This window comes from Elgaria multicarinata, chromosome 18, assembly GCF_023053635.1.
Source record: "Elgaria multicarinata webbii isolate HBS135686 ecotype San Diego chromosome 18, rElgMul1.1.pri, whole genome shotgun sequence".
NCBI classification, from domain to species: domain Eukaryota; kingdom Metazoa; phylum Chordata; class Lepidosauria; order Squamata; family Anguidae; genus Elgaria; species Elgaria multicarinata.
The window spans coordinates 17,251,849-17,267,972 of NC_086188.1; the positions used below are offsets into that span (position 1 = coordinate 17,251,849).

Below are 16,124 nucleotides of genomic sequence, written 5' to 3' on the forward strand. Positions count from 1 at the left end.
CAGAAAGGCAGCCAAGAATTACATAAAACTTCCTCTCTGCACCACCCCAGCTCCTTTCCTCCACCTCCACCCACATACTTCATACAGCTTTCCAGCGCTATTTGTACCATGCACAAGTTGCGCATACCATTCCACTGGAGCTGTGCTGTAGGAATCAAGGCAAAGCCCTTTAAGGTTTACTTGCAGAAGAAATGCAAAGCCATTGTTTTACTGTTCTTGCTGCAATGCTTTACAGTGATTATTTTTACATTATATATGCAGTTCAGTGTGAATTGCTTAGAGATATTATTTTAAGCAGGACAGAGGTATTATAAATAACATAAATGAGGAATCACGGTTTAAAATGCAGGCATTCCTAAGAAGTACCTCACAGACCCAAACATCCTATCCAACGACCAAAATTGCCATAACTGAATGTGGGGTTGGTCCTTCAAGACTTGTTTCAAAACTTTCACGGGTGTGCAACTCACTTGTCTCCCGTTGCAGGTGATGCAAGTTGTGAATTAACATGAGCAATGCGGCCTGTGCAGCAGTCCAAGGTTGCGAAAGCACTTGGCTGGTCAAGCAGCCTTCTCTGTCCCACTTCTGATTGAGCACACAAGTATGGAGCCAACATCCAGAGAATCCAATGCCATAACTAGTTATTTCTACATTCAGGGTAGGTTCCTCTGCACGACTGCTCCACTTCAACAGCCAGTAGCAGGGCAGGTTAATAATGGCGGTGAATGTTTTAAGTTATATTGTTGAAATTACCACTCCCCATTGCTCAGATAGACTGCGCCTGCTTAAAAGCTATTGTAAAAAACAAACAAAATCCAACTGCTGGTAGTTGCTGTCCAACATCATATTTCTACAATGTTCTCTTCCCTACACCTGAATATGCTAAACAGCCTGTTCAGACAACACGCTAAGCTATGGTGGTTAAGCATCTTGAGCTAAACATACGGCTTAGCATGATGTGTGAACCATTCCTAACCACAGTGGCTACATAACCACGTTTTAAACACGCCCACTAACCACTTGCTGCAAAAGGGTTAGTGGCCTAACCATGGCTTAACATGTTGTCTGACATGTTAACATGTTGTCTGACAGGCCCTTACTGTGTTAATCTATAGGCACAAGGTTAATAATAACCTGCAACATTGCAACGCTGCCTGGCCTGCTACTCCTCTCACCACCTTGCCTCTCAGCAAGCTCACATCTGGCTTCTCACCTACCATCTTGAAAACATACTTAACCATTCTATACTGAAAAGAAAACACTGAAGTCATGTTATATTTTGAAGTTGGTATTTGTAAATAATTGCCAGTGTCGATATCTTCATTTTGTGCCTTTGTCTAGGTTGTAGCCAGGATTGATATAAAGGAAGCTGCCTCTTTTGTAAACCGTCCAGAGAGCTTCGGCTATGGGGTGAAATATAAATGTAATAAATAATAATAATAATAATAATAATAATAATAATAATAATACTGTATTTCTTTGATTATAAGATGCACACTAATTTCAATATCACCAACAGAAAAAAAACCTAAGACACACCTGCAATTCTAAGACGCACCCCGTTTTTAGAGATGTTTATATGGGGGGAAAGCGTGTCTTAGAATTGAAGAAATACGGTAATAATAATAATAATAATAATAATGCAGACTATTAGTAAATCTAGCTCAGTTCTGTCTATACTGAATGGTAGCACTTCAACAGGATTTCAGACAGGAGTCTTTCCTAACCTTACCCACAGATGCTGGGGATTTGTATGCAAAGCATGCTCTCTCTCTCACTGAGCTGTGGTCCTGGAGCCTAAATCAACCCACTCTAGCTACACTACTGATATATGTATCCTAAAAAAAGACCTGTGCAAAGGGATGCGACTGCCAAAGAACAGGCTCAACTCTTGGATTAAAATGATCCAATTGCAGAACAACAACTCTGCCCTCAGTTTGACAGATGGACTAGAATTTTTCAAGTTTTACTGCAGGAGTGAAAAGATACCATTTGTCTTAGTATATCTCTCACCCACATGTGCACAGAGCTGGAGGCTGATAAGAGCTGGTATGATATCAAAGAGATGGTATTTCTTCCCTTCCCCCTACTACTTTCTGCAGAGCAACTTTTGAACTGCCAGAACGCCTTACGGCTACTAGGAAGAGCGACAGTTTCGCAAAGGCAGAGAGCCAGGTAACCCATATAGTGGGGATGAGCATAGAGGCGCCCCAGGGCCAAATCCAGCCTGCCAATGAAATCAACTGGACCCCCAGTTGCAAACATGGAGTTAGTAGAGGTGGTGGTGAAGAACAGAGGCTGTGGCAAACAGACTTTCTTGCAAACTACCTTGGGGCTGAACCTCCACTCCATATCCTCCTCACTGTAACCTTCCCATAAAACTATTTGCCAACCAAAGCTGAAAAGAGACTTCCTGCACACAGTGAAAAGGTAGGCTCAGTCAGTGGTTCATTTCTAAAATGAGAGGTAGCCCCAACTTTGAACTGCAAAGCCCTTTTTGTAGCCAAACGCATAGGAGCCACTCTTGCGTTTGAAAACTGCACATTTGCATAGCTGCTGGCTGCATACGTTTCAAAGCTTAGCATTTAAAGTACATTACAAGGCTGAGTCCTGATGAGATCTGGCTCAAGTTAAACCTTGTTTAGAATAATCGGATGGAACTTTCTTTGGATGAAAGAGAACTTGGGAACGCTAACTTGAGGTTCTTAACGGGACACAAGTTTGTTTCTGAACAGACACTCTCATTGGTGCCCTGTTTCTCACCTGCCCAAGGGTCTCTACTTCCCTTGTTCGGCTTCGTCCATTTTCTTCCGCTGCCCCTTACGCCTGGAACGCTCTTCCAGAACATTTGAGAACTACAAGTTCAATCGCAGCTTTTAAAGCTCAGCTAAAAACTTTTCTTTTTCCTAAAGCTTTTAAAACTTGATTTTGTTCTGACTTTTATACTGTTAGTTTTACTCTACCCTGTGCCTGTTTGGTGCATTCTCTTCCCCTTCCTATTGTTTTATTATGATTTTATCAGAATGTAAGCCTATGCGGCAGGGTTTTGCTATTTTATTGTTTTACTCTGTACAGCACCATGTACATTGATGACGCTATATAAATAAATAATAATAATAATAATGGTGCTATTTGTTCATTCCAGACACAACTGCTATTTCCTAGCTTACTTAGGACTGGTAGCACCACACTATTTGTCTCCTGAAATCCTTCATTTTTTAAAAAAAACACCAAACCTTGCCTTCTATAGCAGAAGCAGCTGACTCACGGCTATATTTACACAATCAGTTACTATGCTGCAATAACCTGAAGTCACTTCTGATTTGTTTACAAATTAAAAGAGCAAATTTGAGGTTGAAGTGATCAGAAAGCCCACCAGCTCTCACAAGAACTGGGACTCTCAACTCACTTCACCTTCATTCTGGGATCCTAGGTAAACAATAATATGAGTTAGCATCTCTAGCGGGTAGAATTCATGTTCCCTGAGGAAAATCCAGTGACCCGAAAAGGGCCAAACAATCAGCAAAGGGTGATGGCGTAGAGCCAAACCAGATGTGACAGGACAGCCATGTGTATTTACGCATGTGTCTGCCCTGATCACATTTAGAGGGGGTGTGTGTGTGTGTGTGTGTCAATTTTTATATTACTGGTTTTTTTACACAGAAAGATGTGGGCTGGTGAGAAAAGCTAAATCGTCTCCCACTTTTCTCCCAGCCCATCTCCAATAATAAGCCAGCCTAGGGAGACAAGTGCTTAAAGCAATGAAGCACACACCTTTGTGTGTGGAGGAGACCCACACCACCTGAGCTGTACATAAATGGGGCAGACATGTACATAAAGATACATCTTGAATTATTTAGGCATTCATTATTGTGTAAACTGTGGCTATTATCTCAGGATAATAACTGAAAGATAACCACTCTGAGTCTTGACTGTGTAAATAACCCTACCCTCTACCCTCTTGGTTATGTGCCCATTAATCATGTCTTCAGGGATTATGGTGTCACTGCCTGCAACTGGCAGCAGGCTGAATTATGTAGCCATACAGAAGGTGGGGTGAAGAGCCTTCACATTACCTTAAGAGCTACATGTGCACCAGGCACCGTACCCTGCCCTGCCTCCACCACAATGGCTTCTGACACCCAAACGTAGCACCAGTCTTCAGGCCTTGCAAGCCATCAGAATTCAGGAAAGCTGCAGAGACACTGCTGCACATCCCAAATTCCAAGGATGCTGGATGAATGTTAGCCCTTAGAACAAACTCATGAACCACGTGTTGCTTTAGAAATGAGCAGAGAAAACTGAATGAAAGGGATGTCAGATTCTGGAAGGACGAAAAGAGTTCTTAGGAAGATGGGATGGCTCCTGCTTTCCCTAAATTTGTGAAGTCTGTACTTTGTTTTTAATTTGCCCTGTCCCCTGAAATAGGGCCCCATACTACTCCAAAGAAAGAAAGAAAAAGACAGGAAGAACAGATAAATGGGACACGAAACCTCAAAAAGATAAGGTGGGATGTGGTTATTTTAATTGATTGGTTGTGAATTAGTTTAATTTTTGTTTAGTAGTTTAGCTAATGCGTATTTATTGATTTTGTTTATACTGTTGCATTTTGTATGTTTTGGTTAATTGAAATGCTCTCTGGTACGTAAGCATAAGAACGATGGAAAGGCAGGGAGAAAGAGAGCAAAGTCTTTTTTTCCTTTATAAAAAATATTTATTTATTTTTATCCATTGCACCAAGGAGAGCAGACACTTGCATATCTTAACCTCTCCTAGTGAGGCACAAAGGAGTTAAAGTATCTGCGAAGTCCAGATTTTCCATGGAAATGCAACAGCGAGGTGGGGGGGTGGGGAGAGAAGGCCTTTGCATCACACACTGCTTGAGGCACAGGACTCTGTCCAAGTCGTACAAGACAATAGCACCCCTGTTTTACGATGGAACTGAAACACGGAACTGAAACACTTAAGGAGGCAGGGGGGAAAGGGAGAATCATTCCTCATTATGGTAGGGTTATCGCCCCTTTTTACAATTTGCACGCATACCCAAGCGGGAGTAACGTTCTCAGGAACCTCAGCAAGCAAAAAGATCAACTATACTCGCGCCCTGGTTGTAGCTCACAAGGAGACATTTCGACAGCAGTCCAGTAAGTCCAATACTAGACCAACACTCAAAGACTGAAGTGCATCTACAATAATCAAGCCCATACAGACAAAACCCTCTCTCAAAAGGAAACAGACAAGCAGAATGCTTTCACTGGCAGAGCCAGACCTCCTTTTTGGGTGGGAAAACTGTCCAATGTTATAACACACATGTTCTTTACTTCAGACCCAACAGACTTCCACTTAAAGTCAGCAGGCAAAGGTCTCGCTCCCTTCTACAGCAGCTTAATCACGTTGCTAAAATGTTATTTTCTCATTGACCAGTACAACTATCTTTGTTTTCTGCATGCCCTGGAGAACACCATATTTAGCCATTCATGGCAAAATCTACCAGCAAAAGAAGATGATTTTCTTCCACCTGAAGAGGGACTTTACATTCCTAGGTTTCCATATCCTCCAATCCCTAGATCAGTCTCCCCAACCTGGATGTTTTGGAGTACAACACCCAGCATTCCTGTCCATTGGCCATGCTGGCTGGGGCTGATGGGAGTTGAAGTCCAAAACACCTGGAAGGCAGAACTAAAATAATTCTACACAATTTGGCTTCAACTGACTTTTTCAACTAGTGCATCACCTAAAATTATTCTCTAGCTTTGCTAAGACTGCTCATGTTCCTCTTTATTTCTGCCCTCTACCCTCTCAGGAACCTGTGTGCTTCAAACCAGAGAAACAGACACAGCTAAGTTATAGTTGCACTTCATGTTTTCAGGAATAAGCCATTATTTCTTTATCCCAGAATGCTAAGTGTTATCTGATACTAGCAATTCCTACCAATGCTCACACCATCTGTAATCACCATTTTAAAACTGAGTCTAAACTTAGTCCTCATGGCCACAAGATCTAGCTAATATCTGAACTTTTCTGTTTCTTCCCTCATCCTCTACCTCGTATACTACCTAGCCTGATTAAGAGTTAAAAGATTGAAGCATCTTTTGTGGCATTTTGGTTAGCCCGAATAAAGATATTGCCTAACTGAGGATTTTGGATTACCCCTCCTCCCCCCGATTTTAATTTTTTTACTCATGGACCAGTGTGGCTATCTTTTTAATAATTGAAAGAGTGAGAGAAATGCATCAAGAGAAAAATCAAGATTCAGGGTATTAGATATATTTCTTCAAAGGCAAAGAAAAATACCAATGTTTTATCCAAATCACAACACACCTGCATGTGTCAACCCACATCCCTTTCCACTGGAAAGATCTTCTGCTCAAGCCCAGCTGAAATTAACAGATTCCGCATAAGAACACTGACTGGGTTCACACAATTTGTCAAAATGCAGAGCATTTTCTGCAGCTTCACTTGTTAACTATGCAGTGTGGTTTATTTTTCTCGAACAAGCCACCTTGAGAACCCATGGCTTATTGCTGGGTTACCAACAGAATGGTTAACAAGCCACACTGTATGGTTATCAAGCAACCCTGCAGAAAACACGCTGCGCTCGGACAACATGATAACACCCTGTGGAAAAAGCACTGCTTTTAGACAACACAATAACCCACCCTGGGAAATGTGCTGCATTCAGGCAACTTGATAATCCATGGTTCAACAACAACCTACACTGGAAAATACATAATATTTTCTGCATTTTCACTCGACAGGGTTTATCCATCTAGCTGGGATGTTCTGGAGGGAGACAGGCGGAGGCTAGAGAGACCTCAGGATCACTTGTATCCTGGCCTCTCCAGTCTCTATCCCTCCCCTCCCTCAGAACACCCCCTTTACCACCTCTCTGAGGTCATGTTCTTCACTTCAGAGGGTCTGCTGGCACAGTTCTTTCTGCACCATCTGCAAGAGGTCAGGGGGGCAGAGTGCAGATTCTCGGGTCCGACCTTGAAGTGCTGTCTCCGACCTCGGATCCAGGAATCCAAAGTATCCTATGCCCCCGCCCCACTGATACTGTCTAGCGGCTATAGGATTGCTTCCTTAGTCACACTGTGTAAAGAACAGCAGGAAAGAGAACAATTTCACAACCATTCCTGTGTTTTGATTTTTAGAACCAGTAATCTCATTCACCCCAACATGCAAGCCTTCTAATACAACCTGAAAGAACTGGAAATCAACTGTCAAGTTAACAATACACATGACAAAAGAGGAGAAAGCCCAGATTAAGCATCCCTCCATGGAGAAAAGCCACTGGTAGAGCAGTACACCATCTGACCAGATGGCAGAGTCACAAATACCTCAGTGAATTTATGGAATGCAACAGCTGTAGCTTGTATATTTCAATACCCATGGTCTTAGAGCATACTGGAAATTCTCTCTGGTTGTTTCATAAAACATCATCAGATTGTGTGTGCTTAGCCAGAGAACTCCCTCCTCAGTGAAACTAGAAAGCTGTTCATAAAGACAGAATACAATAATTGGGAAAATATTTCAAACCTCAAATCAGAGCCCAAGGACTCTTCAGAGAGAACCACATATTCTAAAACATACCCAAGAATTTTTGGTAAGGAGATGCAGAAGTGCAGAAATGGGCAACTAAAATGATTAAGGGGCTGGGGCATCTCCCCTATGAGGGAAGGTTACATCAACTGGGATTGTTTAGCTTGGAGAAGAGGAGGCTGAGGGGAGACATGACAGAGGTGTACAAAATTATGCATGGTATGGAGAATGTGGATAGGGAGACATTTTTCGCCCTCTCTCAAAATACTAGAACCCAGGATCATCCCATGAAACTGATTGGTGGCAGACCCAGGACAAATAAAAGGAAGTACTTCTTCACGCAGCACATAGTTTAATTACAGACCTTATTACCACAAGATGTAGTGATGGCCACCAATCTGGATGGCTTTAAAAGGGGGTTGGATAAGTTCCTGGAGGCAAAGGCTATCAATGGCTACTAGCCCAGATGGTTGTGTGCTATTTCCAGTATTCGAGGCAATAAGCTTGTGCGCACCAGTTGCTGGGGAACATGGGCGGGAGAGTGCTGTTGCACCATGTCCTGCTTATTCATCCCTGGCCAATGGCTGGTTGGCCACTGTGCAAACAGAGTGCTGGGCTAGATGGACCCTTGGTCTGATCCAGCAGGGTACTTCTTATGTTCTTATGCACGTGACAGAAATCACTGATGTTCTCATTCCAATAAGAACTTTTCTTCATGCACAATCTTTTACAAGATAACCATGATCCTCAGCCATTTTTATTCAAGCTAGCTCCTCCCTGAGGGAAACACAACTCACAGAATCATAGAATAGTAGTGTTGGAAGGGGCCTATAAGGCCATCGAGTCCAACTCAGTAGGGCAGAGCTTAGCTTCAGGTAGCCATCGGCTGATGGACAAAATGGGGCTGTTGACATGACACAACACAAGGCTGTGGCACATGCAGGGCGCATACATATTCTGAATATGTGACCCCCATTCGGGGGCTGCCATGTTGTGTGAACCCGGAGAGCATGGGTTATGCGAGGGTTAACAACCCACATTCTCCAGGTTCGCACAACATGCCAACCGCCAAGCGGGGGTATATATGTAACATGGCACCCAAGGCATGTCATCCCAGTCAATGTCTGGATCAATTTATTACAGGCTCAGTTTAGACTTCCTCTTCTGTAGGTGTTATTCCTGACTTTAAATTAGCACAGTAATTTAATACTCTAAGTCTAGTAATAAAATGGTCTTTCCTGGAGCACATCTGAACAGAACATTTGGTTGCTATTAGAAGAACGATGGAAATGCCATAAATGGATTTAGGGTTATTTGTAATACAGGTTCTCTCTCTTATAGTTGTAGGAAGCAGATCCTTTCTAGGTCCCTTCACTCAAGTGTTCTTTCTACTCTTGTACAAATGTGAAAGAGTTATAGATGCCTTGTGAAGGCACTTGGGAGTCCATATACAGGGAAAAACTACAGCAGGAGCTTTGAACAACAACATGGCTGTACTTTAGTTACAGTGGTTGTAAAATCAGATGGACGGTTTCACCTTCAAGATCTTTTTACACAAGCAAAAATTACAAGCCAAGACTAAAAATAGAAGCCAGGTCTTGTTAATATCAATGCCAAGAGAAGGCAGTGTATATATGCCTAGAAGTCTAATAGTATAAATGGAGTTACAGAACTGATGCAAAAGGCTTCAGGCAGAATATGAGTGGAAAGGTGAGCTGGATAGGATGGTAAATCAGTTTCAAATCCGAGGGTGAATATTATTATAGATAAGACTATTTCAGAAGATTAAATATCTCAAGTGAGCGTCCCTATCTACCTCAGAATATTCACATTCACGCCGTTCTCCAACAGAAAGAAGTGAAGAGACATTAGCATGGAAGACACACTACTTAAATATCTGATTGAGTTCTGTGAATTCTACACCACAGTTGCACTGCTTAAGAACACAATTTTAATCAATTTAGGGCAGAGGGCAATACATCTGGCGTGTGCTCAAAAAGTTAAAGTCACCAGGCTATAAAGTAAGGAGGACTCATAACTGACACAAGCGCAGGCCAATTTCCAAACAATGAGGAAAGTTGGAAGCAGGTGTGATTTGTCAGGTAAGAGTGGCAGATGTTTGGAGATTATATGACAGTGAATGCTAAGTTGATAGGCTTGTGGGGAGATTGGATAAGCAACAGCATAACGCACATAGCATCAAGAAGATCGGTGTGTGTGTGTGTGTGTAGGATAGGTTAGCCTTGTAAGTAAAACCACAAAAGCTACTAGCCTGCAAAAAATGTTTACTAGATGGGGCAGTGCTAGCTGGCAGAAGAAAGACGGAGAGCCCTGCCTTCCTGAAGCAGCCCACTGTATTTCTGTGCTGGGCACAGAGAAAGAATGGAGTATTCCGTCCCCTGCTCCACCAGCCCACTCATTAACCTACATGGAATTCCATTCACTCACCTTCATTCAATTTCTTCTCGCCTATGGCTACAAAGCTGGGACAGGTATGGGAGGAATGCTCAATAAGGAAATAATTTTTATAGCAGAGAAAGGGAGTATCCATAAGTGGAGTATTATCAGAAAGGTGGAATGCTCATTTTTTTTAGTTGTGTTCTGAAAAAGATACCCTAACACCAAGAGGATTATTAGGTAAGGAAGGATTTGCATAAGGTGAGGATTTACATGAGATTCTAAGCATATAGGATACAGAAGGATGTAGCTATAATTAAATGCACACCTAATTCAGCCAACAAATCAAATGGGGAAGAGCAAACTGAGATACATAAAAGCCACAAACAGTGTAGAGACTGCAAGAAAATGTATAGGGTTTCCAAGACCCAGGCCTACAGTGCCCTTGATAACTCTTTGTCCCTCCCCATAATTAGCAGAATGAGAAATATATGGGGAAAATGAGAAATATATGGGAAAAATACACAAATACACACACACACAGAATTTAAGCACATCGTATAAAAAGACTGCATGTATACCACGTTTATGTTTGGGAGCAGGAGAGGTGGCCATACTAATGAGGTCATTAACAGTGCAATCCTATACATGTCGATTCAGAAGTATAACTCCCACTGAGTTCAATGGGACTTGTTGTCAGGTAAGTGGGTATAGGATTGTAGCCTGAGATATAGCTAGCAAAGGAATCATTCACAAACAAAGGAAGTTGAAGTAGATTGAAGAGAATGGGGATTAATCTAGAGCCATACAGTCTAGAAAAGGGTGAATAAGCAGGCAAGCATCCAGGTGAACTGTGAATCTAGAGCAGGAAAGGGGCAAAAGAAAAAGGCAGATAGCCTAATGGTAAAGCAAGGAAACTAGGAGACAGAATGTTTACCTTTAAAACCCCAACCTTTTATTTATTGCAGTTTTTTGTACAGAAAAAAGACACACACATCTCTAAAAATGTAGCATGAGGCATACCAAGAAAGGGAAAAGGAAAAGCATGTGCATATCAAAAATACCCAGAACAACAAAATGAAGAAAAATATTCAACTTGAAAAGGATCCTGCTAGCAGATAACACACAGGTTTGCTAAACAAAAACTGTATCGCTTGAATTGAGTAGCAGTGCAACACGACAATCTTAAACACGTTTCACCAGAATTACGCCCCACTGAGTTCAACAACACTTACTCACATTGTAGTAAGCGTGTTTAGGATTGCAGCCTTAATACCCAAAGAGGGAGGTACGTTTTATTTGCCTTTTATAGAAACGTTATACCAACTCTAATCCTAAAGCATCAGAAGGCTGATACCTTTATTAGGACTAACTGAAAAGGTCACACAAAGAAGCATGCAAAGTGTTCACCTTGCCCAAAAGTCTTCTATGGCAGATGTTAAGGGAAAATCATAATATTTAAATCCTGGGGGAATTCGAAAGTTTGCTCACTACTTTGCATGACATTCTGGCTGGCATATTACGCTGCTGGTGCCTTTGAATTTTTTTCTCTCCTAACGGACCAACAAGGCTACCTGAGGCTATAAAACCCAGAAATGCAAAAATTTATCTGAATGTACTTAAAAACACACTTGCGTTGAACTCTTTAGCCAAATCTCTCAAAGGAGGTTGACTTGAGGGAACTCCAGAGAAGACTGGAGTAGCGTGTGCCTGGTTAGAAATCAAAAAAGACACAGCCTAGATACAGCAGCTTTGCCCAACCTCGTGTCAATGGCCATGCAGAGTGGAGGTGATGGGAACTGTAGTCGAACACACTGGCACAGCACAAAGTTGGGGAAGGCTTTGGGGGGGGGGGCGGTTAAGTAGGAGAAACTGGGATACAGACCCAAAGAGAAAAGTTAAGGGAACACAATGGGAAAGAAGAAGAAAAAGAGGCAAGTTGAAGTCGAAACATGGGATTTGGGGGGCAGGGAGGGTGGATGGGGCGCTGGGGATTTGGAGGAGACACACTGGAGATTCATTTATTGCATTTTTATACTGCCCATCAGCCGAAGCTCTCTGGGCAGCGCAGAATTAAAAGCCATAAAACAAGTATAGATAAATCTAAAACACTGAAAGTTAAGAAGGCAACATGAAGACCAGCTAAGTTAGGGGAGATTTGGGGTGGGGTGGGGCGGGACTAACACTAAAGGAAATAAAGCAACATGGGGGAGGGGGGCATGGATTTAGGACTGGCTGAGGGGCTTTTTGTGGGGGGGGGAGAGGAACAGGGCAGGTGAAGAGGAGGGGGAGCTGAATCCAGATTTGGATTTAATTGGGGAGGGGGGCGTGTGAGTCAAGAGAAAAGAGGCAAAAAGGCTCAACTTGGAGGAAAGAGGGGAGGGCATAACATGAGGGGGGTCATGAGGGGGCCCCCCCCCCATAAAAAGAAAAGTAAAGGCGGGCAGAGTTATGAGGGGAAAGAAAGGTCGAGTTTAGAGGAGGGGGCGGAGGGGGGCGAGAGTCGCCCCTTCCCCTCTCCTCGGCCGCTCTTGGCTCACCCAGGTCGTCCATGTTGCCGTCGCCACTCCCCGCTCCGGCGGCCACCGCTTGACTGGAGCCACCGCAACTTTCCCCTCAGCTCCTCCGCCCCACGCGCACGCGCAGGCGCGCTCACAGACGACGCCCCCTCCCCCCTCCTTCTCCAACCTGGCCCAGGGAGGCCCGCCGCGGTCGCGAGCTCCGGCGGGCGCGCGCGCACGAACTCCCCCCCTACCCATCCCGAACACGCGCCGAAGCGCCATCGCCCCCTAGCGGCCATCCCTGGGATATGCAAGGCCGAGAGCGTCCCCAGCGGCGGGGAAAGACCGAAGTTCTCCCGAGGGAGGAGCGGGGGGGGGAAGAGAAGAAGGAAAAAAAGAAAGAGGCGGAGACTCGGGGTCCAAGCGGATCTCTTCCTCTTTCGCCCCCCCTTGGAAAAATAATGGAACCGGCTGAAATGCACGGCTCTCTCCCTCTGCAGGTGCGTTCGGGAATTGCTCCGCGTTGCGGCTGCTTGCTGCGGTTACGAAGAACGGGGAGAGGTCTCCGCCCCGAGGAGGGTGCAAACCATCTCGAAACTTCCCCAAAAGGCAAAACGCAACATGCCTACGCTAGACCTGTGGAAATAAATGGGGCTTAAGGGAGTTCGTGATGACTAACTTAAGTCCCATTTATTTCAGTGTTGTTTACTCTTAAGTAGGGCTAACGTTGGATTTTTACCCAAAGCGAGACAACAGGAAAAACGTGCTGGAGGTAGGCAGGAACCCAGTATGAATTTTACAGCTAATTATTATTATTATTTATTTATATAGCACCATTAGTGTACATGGTGCTGTACAGAGTAAAACAATAAAATAGCAAAACCCTGCCGCATAGACTTATATTCTAATAAAATCATAATAAAACAATAAGAAGGGGAAGAGAATGCATCAAACAGGCACAGGGTAGGGTAAAACTAACAGTATAAAAGTAAGATCAAAATCTAGTTTTAAAGGCTTTAGAAAAAAGAAAAGTTTTTAGCTGGGCTTTAAAAACTGCGAACGAAGCCGAGCAAGGGAAGTAGAGACCCTTGGGCAGGTAAGAAACATGGCATCAGAGGAGCGGGGGCAACAGTGAGATAAGACAGGAAAGATAGGAAGGAGCTAGACTAATAACTTTGGAGATCTAACTTCGCCATGTTCAAACACTACTGGTACCTTAAAAACGAACCAATTTTGTTTAGGAAAGAAATAATACAGTAGAAATCGTTATCTTTCTTTTAACCGAAGTTATCAGTCTCCGTAGAGACTGTCAAAAATTGCCATTGCCGACTATATTTCAAGTCGTCATGGCGGGGTATTGGGAAAAGTTTTCAATTAGCAATAATCGCGCCTCGGATTAACCTCATTGGCTACGATACTGCCACTGCGCAAAGCTACCGTGCTGCTGTAAGGCCCTTTCACCCCAAACTGAACAACAATGAATCAGATCACGGTGAGCACCCCCATATACACAAACACAATCAAGACAAGAGCAGGTAGACTTATTGCTAGCCACCCAACACCCCGTGGCATCGCACCCCTCCACTTTTAGTCCGGGGGAGAAGGATGGGGGAGACCCCCGATCCGAATTACAAAACTCAGACACCGCCGAGGGTTCTGGGTGTTTTATGTTAATCAGCGGAGACGTCAAACGCAGAAACTGAGACTACAGATAAAACGGGAGAGGCGGGCGCCGAGCCAGGGAGGAGCCTTTCATCAGCGCTTCATTCACTAGTACAGTTCGATTCAAATACGCTCTAAATAGCATGCAAACGTGGCAAAAATCTAAAGGCTAGATTCCCCACATGCAGCTCGTTAATCCCAGCAAGTCCTATGGCCAGCATGACTGATCTACCTATGTTTGTGCATCAGATTCGTGTCCACTTAATCCTTTGTATTTACAATCACCGGTTTGTCCTGTGCAGAAGGGCATTGCAGGCAGATGGTTTTTAAGGCAGCTTTGAAGACTTGCCTTTTCCGGCAGGCCTACCCAGATTAATGTAAAATCAAGGATTTTAAAGATGTGTTGATTCCTGAACTAATGTTGTTCCCTGCCTCCATCCAAAGGGAGAGGCGGGTAAGAAATAAATAATAATTGTTGTTGTTGTTGTTATTATATTATTATATCACATTGGAAGATGAGCAGGTGGATTATTTATTGTAGTGTGCATGGAGAGCAAGCAGAATTTCTGACATTGCACAGCACCGACATCACTGATCGTGGGCGCTTGAGCCAACGTAGGATTGCCTTAACTTTGGTCTTAAATCAGCAGATTTTTTTTTATCATTGAATATGCATAGGATTAAAAACATAAGAACAGCCATGCTGGATCAGACAAAGGGTCCATCTAGTTCAATATTCTGTTTATACAGTGGCCAACCAGCTGTCGACCAGGGACCCACAAGCAGGACATGGTGCAACAGCATCCTACCACCCATGTTCCCCAGCAACTGGTGTACATAGGCATACTGCCTCTGATATTGGAGCAGCATATAGGCTGTCAGTACTAGTAGCCATTGATAGCTTTATCCTCCATGAATTTGTCCAATCCCCATTTAAAGCCACCCCAATGGGTCACCTCGTGAAGAGAGCCTCGTGTGGCACAGAGTGGTAGTGCAGCCGAAACTCTCCCCACGGCCCAAGTTTGATCCCAGCGGAAGCTGGTTCTCAGGCAGCCGGCTCAGGTCGACTCAGCCTTCCATCCTTCTGAGATCGGTAAAATGAGTGCCCAGCTAGCTGGGGGAAAGGTAACCGTGACTGGGGAAGGCAATGGCAAACCACCCCACTACAAAGTCTGCCAAGAAAACGTCAGCGAAAGCAGGTGTCCCTCAGCAATGACTCAAGTGCTTGCACAAGAGGTTCCTTTCTTTTTTTTTCAATGGGTCGCCATCACTACAACCTGTGGTAAAAAATTCCATAGATGTAACTATGCGCCGTGTGAAGAAGTCCTTCCTTTTATCTGTCCCAAATCTACAAATCAGCTCTGTGGCATGACCCCATTGAGTTCCATTTTCATGAGAGAAAGAGAAAAACGTCTGTCTACTTTTTCCACCCAGTGTATAATTTTGTACACTTGTATCATGTCTCCCCTCAATCGACTTTTTTCTAACTGTAGCAGTCCCAGATGTTGTAACATTCCCTCATAATTCCCTGGATTATGGAACGGCCTGCCGAAGGAGATTCGTAATATTAACTGTCTCTGTGATTTTAAGGCAGCTTTGAAGACTAGCTTTTTCCAGCAGGCCTACCCAGATTAATGTAAATTCAAGAATTTTTAAAATGTGTTGATTCCTGTACTAATATTGTTCCCTGCCTCGATCCAAAGGGAGAGGCGGGTAAGAAATTATTATTGTAATTATTATAATAGAGGAGTTGATCCAGTCCCTTGAGCATTTGAGTTGCCCTTCTTTGAGCTTTTTCCAACTCTACATAGGTGTGGTGACCAGAACTCTACACAGTATTCCAATTGTGGTCGCACCATAGATTTGTATAAGGGAGTATGAACTTGACAGTTTTATTTTCAATCCCTTTCCTAATAATGTCGAAGATGGAATTTGCCGTTTTCACAGCAGCTGCACACTGGGTTGACATTTTCATTGAGCTCTCCACCACAACCCCAAGATCTTTCTCAGTCACTCACTGCT

General features: G+C 43.6%; 1 protein-coding gene and 1 non-coding gene across 5 annotated transcripts in view; both read right to left on the reverse strand.

Annotated features, from left to right (window-relative positions):
• The window catches only part of PXN (paxillin), a 72,322-nt gene extending 59,755 nt beyond the window's left edge, over positions 1–12,567 (reverse strand). For 3 of the 4 annotated variants that reach the window (XM_063144230.1, XM_063144229.1, XM_063144228.1), the window contains exon 1: positions 12,480–12,567. In XM_063144230.1, coding sequence (XP_063000300.1) covers positions 12,480–12,492 — 13 coding nt within the window. In that variant the 5' untranslated portion in view covers positions 12,493–12,567. The remainder of the gene's footprint in view (positions 1–12,479) is intronic. The other variant, XM_063144231.1, reaches the window with a different exon arrangement.
• A 1,167-nt stretch (positions 12,568–13,734) lies between these two features.
• LOC134410915 (U4 spliceosomal RNA) lies at positions 13,735–13,875 on the reverse strand. Its single transcript, XR_010026302.1, has one exon. It is a non-coding gene; the product is annotated as a U4 spliceosomal RNA (small nuclear RNA).
• Between the last annotated feature and the right edge of the window lie 2,249 nt (positions 13,876–16,124).